General features: G+C 40.1%; 1 protein-coding gene across 1 annotated transcript in view; it reads right to left on the bottom strand.

Annotated features, from left to right (window-relative positions):
* Window positions 1-22,549, bottom strand: part of lrrc9 (leucine rich repeat containing 9) — a 225,140-nt gene that overhangs the window by 5,406 nt on the left and 197,185 nt on the right. Inside the window, exons 29-32 of the mRNA XM_039741349.1 lie at window positions 20,022-20,090; window positions 15,586-15,711; window positions 9,068-9,248; window positions 7,184-7,361 (exon numbers count right to left, since the gene is read on the bottom strand). Coding sequence (XP_039597283.1) covers window positions 7,184-7,361; window positions 9,068-9,248; window positions 15,586-15,711; window positions 20,022-20,090 — 554 coding nt within the window. The remainder of the gene's footprint in view (window positions 1-7,183; window positions 7,362-9,067; window positions 9,249-15,585; window positions 15,712-20,021; window positions 20,091-22,549) is intronic.

Raw genomic sequence — 22,549 nt, 5'->3', positions numbered from 1 at the left:
CAGGGTATGGAAGCAGAAGCTATACCCATAAGAGAAGTTTATAAAATGTTAGTCATGTGGGACCCCTTTCGGTATCCATGATTTCAGTTTTCCATGGTTTACCATAGCCCAAAAACATTAAATGGACAATTCCAGAAATAAGCAATTTATAAGTTTCAAATTACATGCTAATCTGAGCCAATGTTTTTATCTTTTTGGATACATGATGTCATGTCCACATTGTTGCATTCTGTGTGCAGCACACAGCGAAAACCCTCCGTGTCTCACCTTATCTTCACCGCACTGTCATATTCATTCAAAGGAAACAGCATAAGTGTAATAATGAGCAATGTATTTTATTATTATTTAATGTTATTGTGTGTAATTTATCAATTAAGCTTTATCAAAGTTATGTATGTAAATGAAAACTTATTTGTATATAGGGTTTCGAACATCTGCGATAGATCTTGGAACGTATCATCCACAGATACAGGGGGGACTGCTTTACATTTGATGGGTTGTTTAGGATTTAATCTTAACAATGTCATAATAAATATGGCAGTTATTTAATAATTACTAGCCAACCCGCCTACGCCGCATAATCAGGCCGCTTTTTAAATGATTTTTAAGCACAGAGGAAAAAATAAACATTTGAAAAATCCGTAATTTAATAAACCACCAAGAAAAGTAACATTGCAACAATGCACACTACGAACCAACATACAATTGTCCGTGACTGAAAACCGGAGGAGCGCTGTCGCGCTTTCTCCTTCCAAAGCGAAGGACGGGGTTGAATGGCACTCATTCAGTACGCACTGGCCGCTTATGTGCCCGCCCCCAACTCCCTACCTGAGTCGCTTTCGTCTGTGTACAGTCCACACGCACCTGTAAGTCACGTTGACTGTTAATTTTCCAAACACCGCCTCAGTCGGTTTCCACGTTGATTTTTCATTTTTTATATATAATCCACCAAGTCACCCGACCATGGGGGGCTTTACAAAGGGCAGGGACGTAATCAGTGCGAGCGTATGACCCGCACGTACTGGGAATTTCTCGTTCGTGGAGAACAATTGGAAGCCACGGTCTCCATCACGAATGGGGTTCAACGGCTTACCCACGCCGGGTAGACACACGTTGATCCATTCAGTGTAGCGTGCGTGCAGTACCAGACATACAAGTGCATCACAGACCTGTTAATGCTTAATCTCACGTGGCTGAAAGCCACTTGTCCCTCTAAGAATTTGGACGCCGACCACTGTTGGGTTGTGTAACTATTTAGCAGGCGGGAGTCTCGTTCGTTTTCGGAAATAACCAGCCAAATCGCTCCACCAACTAAGAACTGCCATGCACCACCACCCACAGAATTGAGAAAGAGCTATCAATCTGTCAATCCTGTCCGTGTCCGGGCCGGGTGAGGTTTCCTGTGTTAAGTCAAATGAAGCGAAAGGCTCCACACCTGGTGGTGCCCTTCCATCAATTCCTTTAAGTTTCAGCTTTGTAACCAAACTCCCCCCTGAACCCAAAGACTTTGGTTACCCGGTTGGCTGCCGGATCGCCTGTTGCGGGGCCTGCATTGGTGAAGCAGGTGAGACGGTAATGAAACAGAGGCACAGGGCTTATTGGTTTTTAAAGACTGCTTCCTTCATTGGGTTTTAACCAATGCACGAAACGAACCAACACACAATCGTCCGTGCGGCGCTCAGGGTGGAATGGGAGGAGAGGAGAAGGACATCCACTCCGCTCCCTCCGTCATGTTAGTCTGCTGATTTCTCGTTCGGTAGACACTGCCTGCTCATGTGCCCACCTCCAACTCGTCACTCGAGTCGTTGTCGTCTTTGCACAGTCCAGATGCACCTGTGACTCACGTAGACTTTTCATTGCTCTGTGCGGTTTTGGCTGCTTTTGTATATATAATCCACCAAGCCACCTGACCACGGTGGGAGGGGGGTGTGTACAAAATGCAGGAGTATCTAAGAAGACGCATGTTTGTCGCGAGATGAATTGCTGTATGTAGCGTGTAAAACAGTTTGCTATAGTGCACGCGGTCGTGCGTCGTAACCGAAAACTCGTTTTTTAAAGACTGCTCACTTCATTGTGTTTTAACCTCAGTTGTAAAGGAACGTTTTAAGGATCCCATGCGATACCCATCGCAAACAGTTTTACACGCCGCATATGGCGATTCACCTCCGCAAGAAACATGCCTCTATTAACAGTCAAGGTGGGTCGGAGCTGCATGTGACCTCTACGACAGACGAATATAAATGACACCGGTTTTTCTGTGTCATCGCGTCCGAGTTGGTGAGTTGTCGTCGTATCCAATGGTCTTTGAGTTGGTGGGCGTGGCTCCTTCCTGCGTGCGCCATAGGTGTCTCACTTGTCGGTGGCTTAGTGAATCCATGCCCCTTCCGGCGTGCTTTCCATGGTTGTCTTGCCTTAGTGAATTATATATATAGATAATGGTGATGATTTATTACTATCCGGAGTCCTCCTTATCCCTGGCATATCCATCTAGATGGCATGTACAGTAGCTGGCTTCTGTCTATCACTGCTCTGAAGTGTAATTGTGGCCCTCAGTGCTCACCACATGTCTTGGGGCAAGAGGTCTGCTAGTAGGTTATGAACCAGAAAGAATCAATGGCCTCAGGGAGATCTAAGGCATCGGTGATGGTATGTCAGTCAGTGTAGATGACGACAAGAACAAATGCCAAGCCTCAATTTCTGCAGTGCCCTCTCAGTTTAAAAGTAAGGTCTCCTTTTTACACAATAAATTGTGATGAAGATGACATCCCAAATGTATGTTTTGGGTTGTTGTATATTCCAGGTATTGGAGTTCCTGTTTCTTATGCACAACGCTGTATACTTGAGCACATTTAATTTATGTAATGTTCACCTCTCGGAGGCATAACCAGTTTGTATTGCAACCTGCTGGAATGAATTTGGATGTTCATCAGCCTGCATAAAGTGTGAGCAGTGGCAAATGAGGACATTGCTCTTTAAATCGCCATAATCACTTCTGGAGAGAGATCATTAAATATCATTCAAATTTCTGGAATTCTGCAATATGAGTCTAATGCTATTAGATATCTATCACTAAGCACAAGAAAAATGTAACCTTTTAATTTCAGGAACCCTTCAAATATGTGAGTGCAGATTAATCTTCATTTAATTTCAAAAGCAATTGAGAAAAACTTAAATGGTTAAATTTTGGCATCCAATGAAGTGAAATGGGAGTAGGGTTTACTCTTTTACTAAGTGGGAATGGTGGACCCCTTTGTTTAATTTTTCTTTTTACTTTCACTTTAGGAAGAAGAAAGTAAAGTATCTCTGTCATTTTACATTTGCAGGCCTAGAATGGGGGCTCCTGTAATTAAATATGCATTATGTACCTTATATAAAAAAACAGAAGAAATGAATGATAGTTCTCCTTCATATGCTTCCTTTAACTTATTCAGAAAGAATGGAATGGAATGGGACGACATGTTGTTTAAATTCTATAAAAAAAGACCTCATTTCATTTCAAGGGAAACTCATAGGAAACTGAAATGGGGTCATATTTCATTATATTTAAATAACCAGCCACAGAAGTTCAAGAAGAGACCCCCACCCCCCCAATGGTATGGTTTTATTTCACATTACAGAGAAGTTTAGAACCCTCCAAAAAGAAGAAAATGGGGGGCCTTCTTCATTTTATGTCAGTACAGAATAAATACACGTGGTAAGCTCTCCTGCAATTTATACAGAAATGACTAAAAGAATGGAATGATGAAGAAGAGTCTCCTTAATGTCTTCAGTCTGGTAAATATTTGGGTAAAGAATTGAGTGGCCTTCTCAGTTTCATTGCAATACAAATCATTTGGGATTTTACATATTAATGATATATTCAAGCAAAATTCTATCCCTTTATTGGAAAGCATCCAGTGGGACAATTGGGCTAAAATTCCCCTCTCACTAATTCAGTTAACAAGAATATTTTCCAAACTACTTAAACTTGTGTTCAATGCATTCCTGTTTATACGGCTAAGTCCTTTCTTAAGACTAACTTTTTTTCAATAAGAAATTGTCTCATTTGAGCAAATCAGATTAGAAGAGATAAACTTGATATATCCCATGGGGAAATTTAGAATTAAAATGTTGCTCCAAAGATCTAAGACAAAAGGAGGTTTGGAACTAGCAGACAATCAGCTCTCATGCTGGCATAGTTTAAAAAATGCCAGCAGGACGCTGTGGCATGTGATGGATCGCAAGACCTTCAGCTCCATCGAGTACCGTGGACGTCTGCATAACTGGTAAAACCCAATGGTTTAAAACTCATTTAGATTCTGCTAGCAATTTTACACTCTTCAAATGAAATCGGGCAATTCTCCCTTCATCACAATATTACCGTTTTACATTTTATGTTACAAATTATGAATTTGAGACCTTTAAATTCTTGTATATAGAAGTTTGCATTACTCGATCAATTCTGAGAAATGCAGCTTGTTGCAGGGCATTCCTTTCATTATTTATCATTTTAATACAGTTCCCGAAAACTGTGTCCGTCGTCTATTACAAGGACACTTCTTTTAAATAACCGTACATACAGTATAAAGAAATAATTACAAAACCATATCAGCCTCTATAAGACACCTTCAACCTCTACACAACGCTTTAAAATGCTGGAAGGTTAAACTCTCAATCATAAAAAAATAAGGGGAAAGCTATTTTTCACAGAAAACAAATCTTTACAATTTGTTTAAGACATTGATTAATACAATATAAAAGTATAAACTGTATCATCTGCATAAAATATTTCTCCAGATTCCACATGCAAAAAATTTGGTGCCAAACACTAACACCAACGCTATTGGACATTACAGGAGTGTAGCCAGCCTCCCATGTCGGGTGGGTCTTTTTTACAAAAATTAACTTTTTTTTTTTTTTTAATTAGCTTTTAATGTTTTTAATTTCAATATATGTTATATATATATCTGAGGCCTAAGGGTTTCTTGTGAAAAGGTTAAAATAAACTGATATACAAGATGGACCTACTGAACCAAAAGCATAGCTTTGTCTCTCATTCTGATTCTTACTGAAGCATCACATTAGTGTTAATTTCAAAGCAAAATGCAGCCAATGTTTTTGTTTATAAATTAACTACATAGATAAATGAATCTTGCAAAACAGAACCCAACATTTGATAACGTTAAATACTAACACTACTTAACATGAAATGCTACATTTTATTCAGTTTCAAAAATGTAATTTTTCATTTGACTTTTGTAGGTTTTGTTTAAAAATTACCTTGTTTTTATGGCTGTTCATATTTCATAGTTGGACTTTACCAGATGGCCCTTTTCAAAAGAGCTTATTATTTACCACCTGCACTGCAGGACAGCTCATCCACCTGCAGCTAAGCATGCTCAGGCCTGGCCAGTACTTGGATGGGAGACCAACTAGGAAAAGCTTGGGGTGCTGCTGAAAGAGGTGCTGGTGAGGCCAGCAGGGGGTGCCTACCATGTGTGGTTCCCAATGTCCCAGTGCAGTGACGAGGACACTTTGCTGTAAAAATGGTGCCATCCCTTGGATGAAGTGTAAAATCGAAGTTCTGACTCTCTGTGGTCATAAAAGATCCCAGGGCATCCTTCTTATAGAGTTGGATGTATCCTGATGTCCAGGCTAAATTGCCCACCATGGCCTGATCATTCTGGACCCCCCCAATCATTCCCTGTATCAAACTGTCCATCTATCTCTCACCACTTCACCACCTAACAGCTAATATACTGACCATACTGGTGCAAAATGGCTGCTGTCACATTATCCTGGTGAATGCTGCACATTGGTGGTGGCTGAAGTGACTCCACACTCACAACGTAATAGTGCTTTTAGTGGTGAGAAAAGTTCTATATAAATGTCAAGAATTAATACTTATTATTATTGAAGGGTGGTGCAGTGGGTAGCGCTGCTAGGAGACCCAGGTTCGCTTCCCGGGTCCTCCTTGCGTGGAGTTTGTATGTTCTCCCCATGTCTGTGTGGGTTTCTTCCTGGTGCTCCGGTTTCCTCCCACAGTCCAAAGACATGCAGGTTAGGTGCATTGGCGATTCTAAATTGTCCCTAGTGTGTGCCCTGCGGTGGGCTGGCGCCCTACCCGGGGTTTGTTTCCTGCCTTGCGCCCTGTGTTGGCTGGGATTGGCTCCAGCAGACCCCCATGACCCTGTAGTTAGGATATAGCAGGCTGGATAATGGATGGATGGATGTTCTGTTTTGAGACAATTGTTTGTTTTATTTTTTCTAACTCTTTTCACCCCATTTTTCAAAACTACCGGTTGCTCCAATGGCACCATCAAGGTTAAAGCAGTTGATGCATACCAGCTATGCATTTTTTCGGCATGTAAGTGTAGTGGTTTTAATTTACATAATTTCAATATTTTGTATGTTTTTAATAAAACATAAATGTTATTTTATGAACACTAATATGTCTTATTTTTCTGGACTGCTAGCAGCCTGGGGTAGGTCGAATGACCTTACTAAACCCACCCTGGCTATGCCCATGCATTATATTTTTAGCATCCTGTTGTAGGCCTTTGAAATTTCTTCTCTGTTCTCCTGAGTGAACATACTAACGTACAGTAGTTGTCTTGATTACACTGCTAATATTTCTTGTCATTTTCCTCAACTGGAAGAAACCCTATGTTAACATTGACTCCACAATGGCCTATACTATACTCTCAAAAACAGGAACATGATGTTCATTTATCAGGGATCAACCCATGTACTCTAAAAAATAATGGCCCTGTTTAAAGACATTGCTCTTTTTCCAACCCCCCAGCAATATTTAGTATCTGGGACTTTTCCTTTCTCTCCATTATTTCCTTGTATGTTACTTAGAGATACAGAGACAAGAAATTATTGTGTAAACAAAAGGCACCGAGTAAGTGATAACAATGGGAATTACTCTTCCTTTGTTACTTCTGTCTTCTTATCAGAATTCACATCTACCCCAAGTACAGCCACGTTGAGGCAGAAATAAATGATCACATCACCTCAGGACAGAATGACAAATGGCTATATAGCTGGTGCTTACTGCCAACTACATAACTAGGATCAAAATCTTGACATGTATAAAAAGTACTAATGTGGAAAACCTTACTAACTGACCTATGAGATGTCAACTCTTATGACACCCAAAAGATGCAATACTTATAAATAAATAAAAAGAATATCAGACCTTCGTTCCTGGTCATGGCTGTTTGGGTAAGATGGCAAAAGGCGAGACAGCAGGTTCTGCTGCATTGCTGACGCTGACGGAAATCCAGAACCACCTCTCAGCTGCCGGAAAGCAATTTCAGCATGAACACTCCGAGAATTTGTCGTGATGAGTCCGCTAGTGTGTTTATACTTTTTATCTGCAAAACAAAACCATTACATTTTATTTTGAGCTTGCAGATTATGAAAAGAACTAACAATTACTGACACTTCAGAAATGTTTTGTTCTTAGAATATTAAGACAATTTCAGTCCTTAATTGTTTGCTCAATCCATAAATGACAAGTTGAATAGGAGCATCAAGTACATACCAGCCCAAGTTTATTTCAGTATCTGTCAGTTGTCACGCATGCGTGGCCGAGGATCTCCTCATGGGCTCAGCCAAGAGATGTGATAACCCGCCAGGCCAGGAGGGGTCACTGTCTCTAACATTCTCTTCTCGTTCTCTCCCTGCAGCACCGAGAAACTGCCCAGTGGGGGCACTTAGCCCCACCCAGTCTGGTCCTTGTCATAAAAGAAGCCCAACTGATCAGAAGGTGGAGTCACTTGCAAGCAAAGCAAACCACCAGGCACAGATCCAATGATGGACCCTGGTTTCCATAGCAAAAAGCCAAATTACTTTTTTTGTTTACTTTGCCCAAGCGGTCTGCTTATTGAAGACCAGGGGGTTATTTTTGTTGGACTTTCCGTCATTAAATGGGACAACCTGGTTGGTGTCCCAACTATACCTTTGCTTTGTGACCTGTCATTTCTGCACCCGACCACACAGTCCTAATCCTGCAGTCTATCGGAGTCTGCTGCTGACCAGTAGAGGGCATGTGGGACAAAAGAGAGTGCATGACAAATGTGAGCAAATGACAGGGCCAGTGACAAAGGCGTATAGAGATAAAATGCAAATGAATGCAGCACATCGAATCTCATTTAGTAGACAATCCACATGCCAGTTATTCAGTTGCTCAGAACCTGTAAAACACATGCATTTTTGGCTAAAATATTAGATCAAATCATAAACTAGAACATGCACCCCCATAGTACTGGGCTTTTGAATCAAAGATATGCCTTTCCACCTCATTCATTGGTCAAGAGTCCTGTCTTCATTTCAAAAGTAAAGTATTATGGGAATTTGTCTTCCTGTTTATAATGGCCACTGATTTTTCCAGAAGTATATATTTAACAATATTTTAGCTTTTGTTTTGCATGTTCTCAGCATACGACTGAATAACTGACATGTGGATTAAGTGGCACCAGTAAAGTGAGATATTTTTTCTTTTTTCCATGGACGTTTTTCACATTGTTTGCTGTTGTGTTGCATAAATCACCATTGGGTTCGATTATATCATATCATTTTTTTCGCTTTTGCTTGAAAACATAAGAAACAAAAGTTTTTCTTGGATGTTGTTACAAAATACATGGGGTAAGTGACATAAGAAATATCACTCTTCGGTGGAGTTTTCCTTTAACACTGAATATTCCCTTTTCTAAACACATTGGCAAAAAAATCAGACCAATTATTCTTTCTCTGTCAAAGGGCTTTGTAGAAATATACAGGGTGGTCCAGATCTAATTATGCAGATCCAGATCATCTGGATGACTTTGATTTATGCGGGGACGATTACAGTTCGGTGTGAAGACGATTCATCATATCGTCAGTTCTCACACTTCTCGATGGTCCGGGATTTTGCGGGTGATTTTCTATGTAATAAACTTAATAAGTTATAGCGTAATAAAAATTGTATAATTAGATCTGGACCACCCTATACTGTATACTGTAATGGGAAACATGCACCCTAAAGCCTAGACAAGTTAATAATTCACTTTGTATATTCGGAATGTTTGAAACCTCTCACATTTAATGGTCTCGTGGGGCAAGGCATCTTCAAATCCATGGGTCAGGACATCTTGACTCATCAAGTGCTGCAGCCCACCAGTCATGTGCATGTTGTTCATTCGGAGAGGGGCTGGCTTTGTCATGACAGGCAGAAAACCAGACAGACCGATTTCAAGTGTAGAATTAGCAGGCACAGATCCCTGTGACAAGATAAAGGAAAATACACAGATCAGGGAGAAGCCAATATTATCACACAAAAATGACTTCCAGCCTTCATAAAACATATGCTACTCATGAGCAAGAGCTGTCAAGTCTGGGCATAAAATACAACAGTGACACACTGCCAGCAGGTCTTTAAAAATCCCAATCTTGAATAAAAGGGCCACCACAGTGTGTCACACATACTTTCACAGAGTAACCAAAAAATGCCCCCCCCATGAATTAGGGATGTATTTTCAAGTCTCGCCCCACTTTCTGTCCTTCTGCTCATGAGTCATGTGTGGCTGGCTGTACCATATAGGCAAAACAGGCGGTCACCTCAGGCAGCTATGCCTTTTAGATTCTCTTGTTAGATATACACAGATGCACAGAACCTCAAAAGAAAATGTCTGAACTTATAAAGAGAAAGAACTCATATATAACCACAAGGGGATCCCCCACCTACTCCCACCCCCCTGCAGTTCATTTTGACAGCCGGGTATGAGTTATATGAAACCCCAAGCTGGATGCTCTTTGATCTGATATATATTGCTTTGGACGCAACATTTTTACTTTTGTCTACAGCAGCAAAAAAAATAAGAGCTGGCACTGCCAATCCCCACAGCATTCACCACTCATATGCCCAGCATAAATATAAAAGGCAAATTAAAAACTCCACATATTCCCTTGCTGTGCCTTCCAAGGGTCCAAAGCATCTTCCCAGACCTCACATATTAATTTCCTGACAATCCAAGTGAAACACAAGGTAAGCCATAATCTCCATGGTTTTTGTCAGGGGAATTCTAATGCTTTGGGGTCTGTTTGGATGGACTAAGTGGTGTCTGTTCCAAAGCTCCGCACACAGGGAATAAAGGCTAAATAATGGCAATGCTAACACTGTTAGGTAATGACTTCAGCATTGTTCTCCAATGATATCTAAAATGTTTATGTTACACTGTGATTATTTAGCAAAATAATTAGAGGAATCAAGGGATTATGACAAAATCAATCTATGTTTTGAACTCAAAGTCCCCATTCTACATTAAAGCTATGAAGCCTCTTAAAACACCAGGTCATTTCTGCTGAGCGTAGTCATGTGTGTGCTTAACAAGATGATTAACGGGGTCTGTCAGACGTAATAGGAGGCAAACTCAGTGGTGCATTATCGGGAGATGAGATTTCATCTAATCAGTCAGATGAAGCAAAGCTTAACTGCTTTTAATTCCTTCTATGAATTATATTCAAGGGCTCTTCTCTATTGTCTTGCTCAAGAAGGGTTCACCCATCATATTGAAAATACATTAAGAAATATGGAAAGAGAATGCACTGGGTAATACGGTGCGAGTGTGGGACAGCGCAGGAGACTCTTCAAAAACTATTTTGAAATGAGTAGAAGCTAACTATACTCAAGAATAACACAAGAACATTGCTGTGCATTTTCTAATTAGTAGGAGAATAGCAGAGCTCTCTTATTGATAAATATGTCGAAATTAACAATCCATGGATTCTCTAAACCTGCTAATTCCATTTTGGGATTGGTGGAAAGCTAGAAACTGTCTTGTTGAAGCTGGGCTCAGGTTTATTCTCTCTCACAGGGCCAGGTTATAACTACCAACTAATATAGTGTAATGTGCACATCTTTAGAAGGTGGAAGGACAAAACTGTTATGAACCAAAGAAAAACAGGGTGATGTCACACAGAGCAACCCAGACTGACATTCCACACATTTTGTTATATTGCAACCTTATGCTAAAATTGATAAAATTCATTTCTCTCTCATCAAACAGGACTTAACACTCCTGAATAATGAAGAAAAAACTGGGATTTACGAATTTTTGCAAATGTGTTAAAAATTTAAAAAATCCTGAAATATCACATTGACTCAAGTTTTCAGAACCTTTACTGAGCACTCAGCTGGAGTACATTTGGTAACCATTTCAGTTGGGAGTCTTCACGGGTATGACATCAATAGCTTTGCACATCTGGATTTGGGGATTTTCTGCGATCCTTCTCTACAGATCCCCTCCAGCTGTCCGGCTGGATGGAGACCATCATTAGACAGCAACCTACAGGTCTCTCCAGAGATGTTTGATTGGGTTCAAGTCTGGGATTTGGCTGGGCCACTCTATGACATTTACAGAGCTGATTCTAAGCCACTCTTTTGTGCTTAGGGTCTTTGTCCTGTTGGAAGGTGACCCTTCTGCCCAAGCTGTGATCCAGAGCATTCTGGAGCAGTTTTTCATTAAGGATTTCTCTGTCATTTGCTCCATTCAGCTTTTCCTCCACCCTGTCTAGTTCCTGCCACTGGAAAGCGAGCCAAACAGCGTGATGCCGCCATCATCCGGCATCACTGCTGGAATGGTATTGTACAGGTGATAATCAGTACCAGGGTGTCCTCCAGACATGATGCTTAGAATTAAAGCCAAACAGTTCAACTCTTGGTTTCATCATACTAGAGAATCTTGTGTTACATAGCCTGAGCACCCTTATAGTGCCTTTTTGCAAACATCAAGCAGGCTTTCATTTGCCACTATGCCATATACTCCAGATCAGTTGAGCACTGCATTGGTGGTTGACCTCCTATACGTTTCCCATCCTACACACAAGTTCTCTTGAGCTCAAGAGTAACCAGTGGGTTCTTGTTCACCTTCCCAAGGGCCTTCCCCTCTGATTGACTGGATAGGCAGCTCTAATAAGAGTCGTGGTTGTCTCAAACTTATTTCATTTAAGAATTATGAAGGTAACTGTGCTCTTGGGAAGCCATTGATGTTGCCGACAGTTTTTGAGAATGGTACCTCAAAACAGTCCTGTTATTAATCTCTGAAGGCAACTCCTTTGACTTCATGGCTCGGTTGTTTTCTCTTATGGACATCATCAACTGTGTGTCCTTCTGTAGGCAGGTGTGTGTCTTTCCTAGTCATACTGTATGTCATCAACTGAACTGAGCACAAGTGGACTCCAAACAAGGAGAGAATGAGATGCACTTGAGCCAATTTCAAGTGTCTTTTCAAGGGTTTGAATACTTGTATTAATGTAATATTTCACTTTTACTTTTAAATAAATTTGCAAAAATATCCAAAGCTTTGTCATTCTTGGGTGCTAAGTGTTGCTAGAAAAATGAATTTGAATGATTTTATCAAAAAGCTGCAACATAACAAATGCATACAAATGGAAGGGGTCTGAATACTTTCTGAAGGTACTGTATATGAAAACTGTAAAAGCCAAAAGTTGTATCTGAATGAGCAGGTCAAATCTAAAATTAATTCTGCACTTTCGTCACCATGTGACTTCTTTCTTTTGCAAGTTGAATAAAGGTGGTAGTTTTTTAGCTGGTAGAAGTACATGAATAAGCTCAAGTCATTTGTTCCTTTGTAAATTGTTAGTACTTACTTATTTTCTCAACATTCACATCGAAAGATTGCTCTCAAAGTACATTTAACTGAGGATCTCCACAGAGTGGGAAATGTATTGTACAAAAACCATCATGATGGAAGAACCTCCTTTACAGGTCAGGACCAGAAAAAAACATGATATTTCATTATTAGAATGTCACCAAAATTATATGGTTTTATCTCTGTCCTTGTCTTCTGCTCTTGTTAATTTTTAACTTTACTTATATCCTGCAGAGGCTTACAAATGTGAACAAAAGTTCATGCATCAGCAATCAGCAATCCAAACTACTGCCATTTTGTTTCTGTGATTAAGTTTCTATATTATGATACTTTGGTCAATTATTTGGCTATAACATTAAACTTTCATTGTTGCTATTGTAGACAGAAAGAGGAAAATACTGAAAAATGTAAGAAATTTGAAAAAAGAGAGAAAACCATCAAGCCTGTTTGTTTAGCTAATAGCTACACTGTCCCAATATCTCATCCAGCTTCTTCTTAAAGCTTGGCAAGGTCTCTGCTTCAGCTCCACGGCTCGGTAGTTTGTTCCCGAGTTCTTCCACTTTTTTTGAATAAAGAAGTGCTTTCTGGCTTCAGTGTAACAAAGCCTGAACTGGATCAGCAAATATGGCTGTGCATGACTCCATCGTTGGAGTTTTATTAGAGTAGATAGATAGATAGATAGATAGATAGATAGATAGATAGATAGATAGATAGATAGATAGATAGATAGATAGATAGATAGATAGATAGATAGATATTTACTTGTCCCTCGGTGAAAATTTGGCATTTACAGAAACTCTTTAAATAAATAAATAGCGGGGTGGCACGGTGGCGCAGTGGGTAGTACTGCTGCCTCACAGTTAGGAGACCTGGGTTCACTTCCCGGGTCCTCCCTGTGTGGAGTTTGCATGTTCTCCCCGTGTCTGCGTGGGTTTCCTCCCACAGTCCAAAGACATGCAGGTTAGGTGCATTGGTGATCCTAAATTGTCCCTAGTGTGTGCTTGGTGTGTGTGTGTGCCCTGTGGCTAGTGCCCTGCCCAAAGGCTTGTTTCCTGCCTTGCGCCCTGTGTTGGCTGGGATTAGTAGTCTCAATTCCAGTGAGGCATTATGCAGATGTATTACTGTTTGGTATGAAGGAGCCCCCCTAAAACATTTCTGCTGAGTAATTTGTGTCTGAAAGTCCTCAGTGTTAGTGTGTCAGCATTATTTAGAATGGCACTCAGTTTTGTTTTCACTTTCTCAGGAGGTCCAGAGTGTGTCCCATAACTGATCCTGCTCTTTTAATTAGCTTGTTGATTTGGTGGGCCTATCTAAGAACATCAAATAAGAAATTGTGTCCAGAGAAACACTAAAAAGGTTTCTGCAGATTGGAATAATGAAGAATCACCCTACTTCTGTACAAACTGTAGATCACATGAGCAGTCACTATAGCATCATCATGGTCTGTTGTCATGTTGGACTAGCTCTTGGGTTTTGGAGGTCTTTTGATTTTGAAATTTAAATTTATTTATTGCTTCTGTTCTTTTGTTTCGCCTTTGTGATGATGCCATTGAGTTGTTTCACACTTTGCGATTACTTTTGTGTTTCTGTAGTCAGGAGGAATCTACCATTAGGGCATTCTGGAAGGGTCTTTTCACCAATCCACCCTCTGCATTCTGAAACACTCGAGTCCCCACAAAAATGGAAAAGGGCCCCCTTGCTCAATCAAACAATCGAGTCTCCGCATGCTGAACGCAAGAGTGGGAAACACCGCTCAGCATTAAACTACTGGCTGCGTTATTAAAAGTATGGTAAACACTCTGTTAAGGAACTAAGTCACTCAGGGGCCTGCGAGGGTCTTAATCTCGCCTAAGAATTCTTCAGCCAATATTTCACTTTAAAATATTAAATACTAGCAAAATACCCGCGCTTCGCGGCGGCAAAGTACTGCCTTAAAATTTTTATTAAGAAGAAAATTAAACCTTTTTAAACTGAGGGAAAATATACCAATAATTATTTGTTAAGGATCTCTTTGTATACCATATTGTGAGTTCGGCCCTCCGGTTGTAATATGACCAAGCTGTGCGCTGAGCTTACTCTTGAGCATGTAACTTACAGTTGGCCAAGTGAAAAGTAATCTTGTTTCAAATCTCACAGCTTGGATTGCTGCTGTCATAATCGGTTTGAGTTTCATGGTTTGTTTCAATTACGACAGTATTTGTAGGACTTGTGTTGAAGAGACATTCGGCATCTGTCAAGCGTTGTAAGTATATAACCGGTTTCATTGATAAAATCACATCCAGCTTTTGAGAGTTTAAATATTCATAAACATCAAAGTGTCCACTACTGAAATCGTCACCTGTGAATCTAAGATGTTTAAGACCGTTACGTGTAGAATTTCGAAACGAAACCTGCTTAACTTTTGTAAGTAAGCTGTAAGGAATGAGCCTGCCAAATTTTAGCCTTCTACCTACACGGGAAGTTGGAGAATTAGTGATGAGTTGGTGAGTGAGTGAGTCAGTCAGTGAGGGCTTTGCCTTTTATTAGTATAGATAGAAGAAGACTGAACATAATGCACCAGAGTTCTGCTAATCGAGCTGAGGGTTGCAGGGAGCCAGAGCTTGTTTCAGTTTATCATTACATACTTGACTTTAAATGAAGCAAAACAGAAGTTCAGGATCTTATATATAAGTATTTTTTGAATTTATTTTTGTATTTATTTTTTTACAACCGGAGCCTAGCAAGACTAAGTGACTCATTTTAAGGTCTCACAGAAATGAAAATGGAAGGCTTGAACTGGCAACTTTGTGGATTAAAGTGCGACCCCCCAGGCCACTACACCACACCAGTATATTCTTAGTGCATAGCAAGTCATTTCAAACACATTTTTCTTGAGCCAGGGTTGGCAAGAAGTATCTGAGGTTGCTCCCATGGATTTTATCTTTAGGTAACAGTAGCTTGGGTTTACCTGCTGATCTGCAAGCTGAAGCTCGGCTCTCGTTCTCTCTTCCACTGTCACTCCAGTCCCATCAAGTGTCTGAAGGCCAGGAATTCGAAGTATGACTGTAGACCGATAGATCACCTTGCGACTCACCTAGCAGGAATGATTATAATAATAATTAATTACATGTATGCAGTACTTCTATAATCTATTCAACACACTTAAACACAGACAGTGGGAAACCACATCAACCACCACCAAGGTGTAGAATTCACATGGATTATGTGACAGCAGCCATTTTTTGTGTCAATATGCTCACCACACAGTAGCTATTTGGTGGTGAATGGTTGCTAGATAGTTAGCTAATAAGGGATGATTAGGGGACCAGAACAACCAGGCTGTGGTGGACAGTTTAGCCATGGTATTGGGAAACACTTCACTCTTTTCAAATGACACCCATGAGTCTATGACCATAGAGAGCAAGGACCTCAGTTTTACATCTCATCTGAAGGGCGACACCAGTTTTTATAGCACAGTGTCCCGTCACTTCACTCCGCTTCATTTCCAACTCCAAGCTTCCCTGGCTGAAGGAAGGAGGCTTCTCTTAAAGTGTAGCCCTTGACTACTTTGGGGGTCATGGCCAATTGGCTGACCAGCAGTTCCAGGCTATTCCTGACCCTTTGGGAAGTATACCACCATCTACTTAAAGGGTCAGACACACCTATATTTGGCTGCAAGCAAGGAGTAGCTTCCTGCTGCTCCCTCAAGGTGGTAGGGAGGACTTATAGGTGGTCTCTAGTCCTCCTTTGGCCACCTTCACTCCTCCATTTATGAAGGGATCTCCAATTCCCTGATTGTTCCTTTGTGTCCCATCCAGGCAGTGGTCCCAACCAGCTTCGGGACTGCACAAACAAACAAAAAAAAAACCTACAATACACTTCTGCACCCTGCTCACCTTAATACTGAAATTCAGGGTAATACAGCCCATCTGTTCGATTTCTAATCAGTGCCTATTTTGGCAGCACAAGTAAAAAGAACATTCTGGACAGGTCATTACTCTATGGGAAGGCACAATCACTAATAAAAGGCCAGTTCAGAGTCATCAATAATCTAACATGCATAATTTGAGACAAAAAAAAACACACACACACACAGAGCACCAAAATCATACCAAAGACTCTGAAGCAGCACTAACTGCTACATCACTCGATCAGACATTTTAATTTTCATACATTTCTTCAGAGAATGTCCCGCATAACTATGGGACAAGCTAACATGACATATCCTCATTTTACCTAGGATGACACCAAAAGAGAGAAAATCTGGCTGCGATCTATGAGAGGCTCACTCCAGAGGACCGAGATGAGCCCCTCACAAGTATTAGGGCCTAGGATTATCATTTGGGACCAGAAGGCCGTTCCAACAACTGTGCAATCTGCCTGCATGTTTCATTAACTGACATAAGAAGTCTTGATGCATTTTGGAAGAGCATCCTGTTGGGTTTACAGTGAAGACAGATGGGGGCTGTGAGGATTACCTGCCCTGTGGGACAGACGGTCAAGCTGCTTGATTTTATTCGATTTTTTTCTGCTACTTGCCGCACTTTTTTTTTTTCCAATAAAATTCATATTTCTAGCCCGAGCTGAAAATGACCCCACAGTGTCTATGACAACCTCTTTGCCATTTGGTTAGAGGATTTGTTTCGGATATCTTTAATCTGGCCAGTATTAAGAGGGAATATGCGGGCAATCACTTAATCCATTTAATTTTGAAATGTATCATTCTTACGGTCAGAGGATTTCACATTCTATAATTCCTTCTTATAGTGCATGCTGATGTTTTGTACATTAGCATATTCTGGCAGATTCTCATATTTAGAAAATTAAGACAGTTACTCACTTGGAATGAATCCAGGCATTTAAATGACAACGCACACCACTGTTTCTTATATGCTAAATGAAAACTGGTTTATAAATACTGCCACACATGCACATTAGTGCATCATCCTCTGGGTTCATCTGAGGTGCATAACAGCACCCCAGGAAGATAGGGGAGCTGCCAATCCCTCCACAGTACCGAGGAGACGCCCAGTGAGGTCAGCTGACTCCGCCCCTTCCAGTCTCCTGCCTATAAATGATAGGGTCAACGGACAGAGGCATCCCTCTGTGATCAGAGCACAATACAAGACAGAGCTGCTATTTCATAGCCTTCGAAGGAGACAGACACACTAAACTGTGATCGGCTCTCTATTTTTTGGCTATCTGATTTCTGCTCTGTGCCACAGATCACTTGTTTTGTTTTCAGTTTGATTCAATTACATGGGGAATGACTGGGTTGGCACCCTAACATGGGACTTGTTGTTCCACAATATATATTATGATTCATCATCCTGGCCAGATAAGGTTCAACAGAGAATGATATCTATCATAAAGATTGATAATATTTTTTATTATTAATGTTTAACAATGTAAATGTTTAAACAAATGTCTATCGTATTTTAATGCCCAGGGTTTGTTTCCTGCCTTGCGCCCTGTGTTGGCTGGGATTGGCTCCAGCAGACCCCCGTGACCCTGTAGTTAGAATATAACGGGTAGGATAATGGATGGATGGATTTTAAAGTGCAAAGAAGCTACAGTAGATAAACCAATGTTTGTTACCCCCAGAGGTTTATTGATATGAAAAAGACCATTTGGGTCAGTTTATGATTTAATTGCAATTCTTTCTTGTTCGTTTGAAACTACATTTGTGCATTGCTTTGAAATTGGAGAAAATGCTACACAAAGCAGGACTTGGCTTGGGGGGCTATGATTCAATACGTATTTCAAAAGCCACAGAATCGCTTTAAATTAAGGTTAATACAAAGGCGCAGTCTCGCCGCCATTTTTCATCCTGAGAAGATCAACTCTTTCGGCGGCCAAGATCAGATGGGCCATGCTGCTTGCCCTGTGCAGACTATTAGCTGGCTAAGAAAAGAATTGAGTGAAGCCTGAAACTACACATGGAGCACTATCAGGTTGTCTTGTTTGCAAAGTTACTTTCTATTTGCTTTTTGTTTTTGGTACTAGTTGTAATATTTTGATGTATAACACACAAACAAACATGTAACGTTTTCTCTCTTCCTGATTGCTTGGGGTTGCAGATGTAAAAGCAAGGAAGATTTTTAGAGTTTTCATTTTTTCATTTTTATTACTATTTAATTTAATATTGTTTCTCTGTATCAGTATACTGCTCCTGGATTATGTGAATTTCCCTTTGGGATTAATAAAGTATCTATCTATCATATAGTGCCTTATCTATCTATCTATCTATCTATCTATCTATCTATCTATCTATCTATCTATCTATCTATCTATCTATCGATAGCAGCAGCTAATCCTGATAATTTGGTAGGATTATATATTTGGGGCATTATTTTAAGGTCTACATAATAAAGAATATAGAGAAGAGAATAGGGTCACCACCACAACAAAACAGAAGGTGTGAGTTCATTTGGGTGCAATAATGGGTTGATGCATTATTTGCTTTAATCAACATTATACAACATATTCATATTTATAAAATTGGAGTTGTACTACTAAGCCAAAAGCTAAATGGACAATTTTACAAAGAATGTGCTGTATGACAGAAAGGATTCCTATGGAATGTCTTCAAACCCATCCAAAATCTAAAAATAAAACAATTGTTTTTTTAAACCAAAGCTCTAAAAGGAAGGATAATTACAGGGAAATCACAAAGAAGCAATTGAATAGAAAACCTCATAGCCTCTCTAGGTCTGCCTTTTTAGGTTGGCTGTTCCTGCACATCAGGTGGGATGGCTCTGGCACTTTGTAACAATTCCTTCTCCACCCAAAACCATCTTGTCTTTTGTAGCTCTGCCCATCTCTTCTGCTGTGCTGGGTGAATCCTCACATTTGTGAGTCTTTCACATTCAACTTTAAGACCATTAATTTTATTAAAGGGAATAGCAATTAACCAGTTTACTGAGGCTACTCAGTGAGAAGAGCTGCTCCAGGACTATCTAGTGACTCCCAGAGGATGTATACACCCAAACCCTAAGTAAAAATGGAAAGAGCAAGCATGCAGTCCAGGGAGGTACCAGGGCCGCCTGCTGTTTGATTTGGGTATGAAGGACCCCTTTGTCCCAGGATAGGACATCCCTGCTGCCACTTGTCACCCTGGCACTTCAAGAGTCCTCCAAAGCCTCAATTTTTAATTAGTGAGTTAGAGACTTTTGCCACTGCTTGATTACCACACCTCAACCTTTTGCAGGCTTCCTCTAAAGGCAACAGGCAACTGTCTGTCTCAGGGGTCTTCTGAAAGGATCTCTTTCATCACATACCATATAACATTGGATCAAACACCCCACATCCTTACTACTAGTTACTAAAGTTGTTCAGAAACCCACAAAGATTTTATTTTGCCTAATAAAATGACCCATTGAAAGTCTTAAAGTTAGTACTTACAGGATTGCCAGTAAGTGTGAGTTCAGTAAGTTTAGGCAGGCTCTCCAGTTTCTCCAGCTCCGTCATATCCTGCACAACATAAGGACACTGTGTTTACATGGTTTATGAGCTGCACACTATGGCATCAATGACCAACAAACAAAGTATGGCACCAGCTACAGGAGTTCAGAAGAAGAAGGTACAGAAAGTACAGGGTATATAGTCATCCATCATTCATTTTCTAACTAGTTGTTGCAGTTCACTCCTATAACACTAAAATTTAAGACAAAGCAGGAGATCTGTCATAGAAATTGTTCATGCTTTCTAGTCAAATTCCTATGAGTTTTTTTTGTTTTATATATATATATATAAAACATGTTAGAATTGTTTGACAAATTTTGAATACAACTAATCTTGTTCTGTTTCATAGCCCATCACTCAGACATAAATTACACAATAACATAATAATAATAACATAATACATCCTTCTTTCAACAGTAATTCGTCCAGTAGAAGACCAGACAGTTTTAACAGTTGTAGATATTCTATGGGATATTGTAAGTTGATGTTTTCATCTTCCGCATGATCACCACTAGCTGCTTCAGCATAGTCTATTGAAATGTATTTAAACAATTTGCCGTGTACCCAATCGACAATTTTCACATTAATTCGTTTGACTTCATCGTTTATCGGTGCTAGGATTGCCTGTGTACTCATTTCTTCTGGTGAGAACCCTTCGGGATGAAATTCCTCAATAAGATTTGGACATATGTTTTCTTTTATTGGGAACTTAAAGTGAGAAAACCAAAAAATGTATAAGAGTTGAGAGCACAGGAACTGTGTCTGACAAAAGTATTCACACGAATGAGAGGTGAGGGGACTGTGGGCATGGGCCATTAACCTGAAATAGTTGAGAGGAGGGTGGGACTTGAAAAACTCTCTTGGCAATAGTCTTGTCTCAAGATTTTCTTTTATAATAGAGATATACAGTATATATATATATATATATATATATACATATATATATATATATATATATATACATATATATATATACACACTAGCAAATACCCACGCTGGCGGAGAAGTATACATATGTACATATATACATATACACATATATATATACACACATACACACACACATATATATATATATATATATATATATATACTGTATATACACACACATACATATATATATATACAGTAATCCCTCCTCGATCGCGGGGGTTGCGTTCCAGACCCCTCCGCGATAGGTGAAAATCCGCGAAGTAGAAACCATATGTTTGTGTAGTTATTTTTATATATTTTAAGCCCTTATAAACTCTCCCACCCTGTTAACATTATTAGAGCCCTCTAGACATTAAATAACGCCCTTTAGTCAAAAGTTTAAACTGTGCTCCATGACAAGACAGAGATGACAGTTCTTTCTCATAATTAAAAGAAAGCAAACATATCTTATCTTCAAAGGAGCGCAGTCATAAAGGAGCGTCAGGAGCAGAGAATGTCAGAAAGAGCGCTCGCTAAGAAAAGCAAACAATCAAAAAATCAATACGTACTTTTAAGCATACAGATGCACCACGATAAAGCGGCATTTTGTAGAGGAGCGTCCGTGTCCTCTGTGCAAACAGCCCCTCTGCTCACACCCCCTCCGTCAGGCAGAGAGAGTGAGAAAGATAGAGAGAAGCAAACAAGCACAGCGCGGGAAACATATCTTATAGCATTGAGGAGTTTTAGTTAATATGTAATACATGCTCTGATTGGGTAGCTTTTAAGCCAACCGCCAATAGCATCCCTTGTATGAAATCAACTGGGCAATCAAACTGAGGAAGCATGTAACCTAAATTAAAAGACCATTGTCCGCAGAAAGCAGCGAACCAGCGAAAAATCTGTGATATATATTTAGATGTGCTTACATTTAAAATCCGCGATAGAGTGAAGCCGCGAAAGTCGAAGCGCGATATAGCGAGGCATTACTGTATACATACTGTGATAAGAATGAGTCGGAGACCTCATAAAGATTTGGGGCAGCCACCCGTACAATTGAATCGGCTGCAAAAGTAGTTTTAAATAGCACGATGTGCTTAGTTCAGAACTGCCTGTACTGAGGAAAAATGGCAGTTTTAAAGGGCTGGAAGGGAAATGACGTCATGTATGCCGGAACTGGGAGTGGTGTCCTTGTGCCCGGAAGTGACGTCATCCTTGGGGCCGGCAACGGGCGGGATTTCCCGGAAAAGGTCTGCAAGGGACTGAGAGAGCATAGTCAGTACACTCCGCCACCCCCTGGCCTGGTGTAGAATTACTAGTGTTTAGGCCCTTCAGCTGATTCCCATGCGCACGTGTGTGACAATACACATAAACATATATATACATATACACATATACATATATACATATACATACATATTTACATATACACATATATATATACACACATACATATATATATATATATATATATATATATATATATATATATATATTACACCCTTTGGGGTGTGAGCAGCTGTTGCTGGGCGTGCCAGAATCCATCAAGGAAGAAAATA

This window comes from Polypterus senegalus, chromosome 18, assembly GCF_016835505.1.
Source record: "Polypterus senegalus isolate Bchr_013 chromosome 18, ASM1683550v1, whole genome shotgun sequence".
Classification (NCBI taxonomy): Eukaryota; Metazoa; Chordata; class Cladistia; order Polypteriformes; family Polypteridae; genus Polypterus; species Polypterus senegalus.
This window is presented reverse-complemented; position numbering and strand designations above follow the sequence as displayed.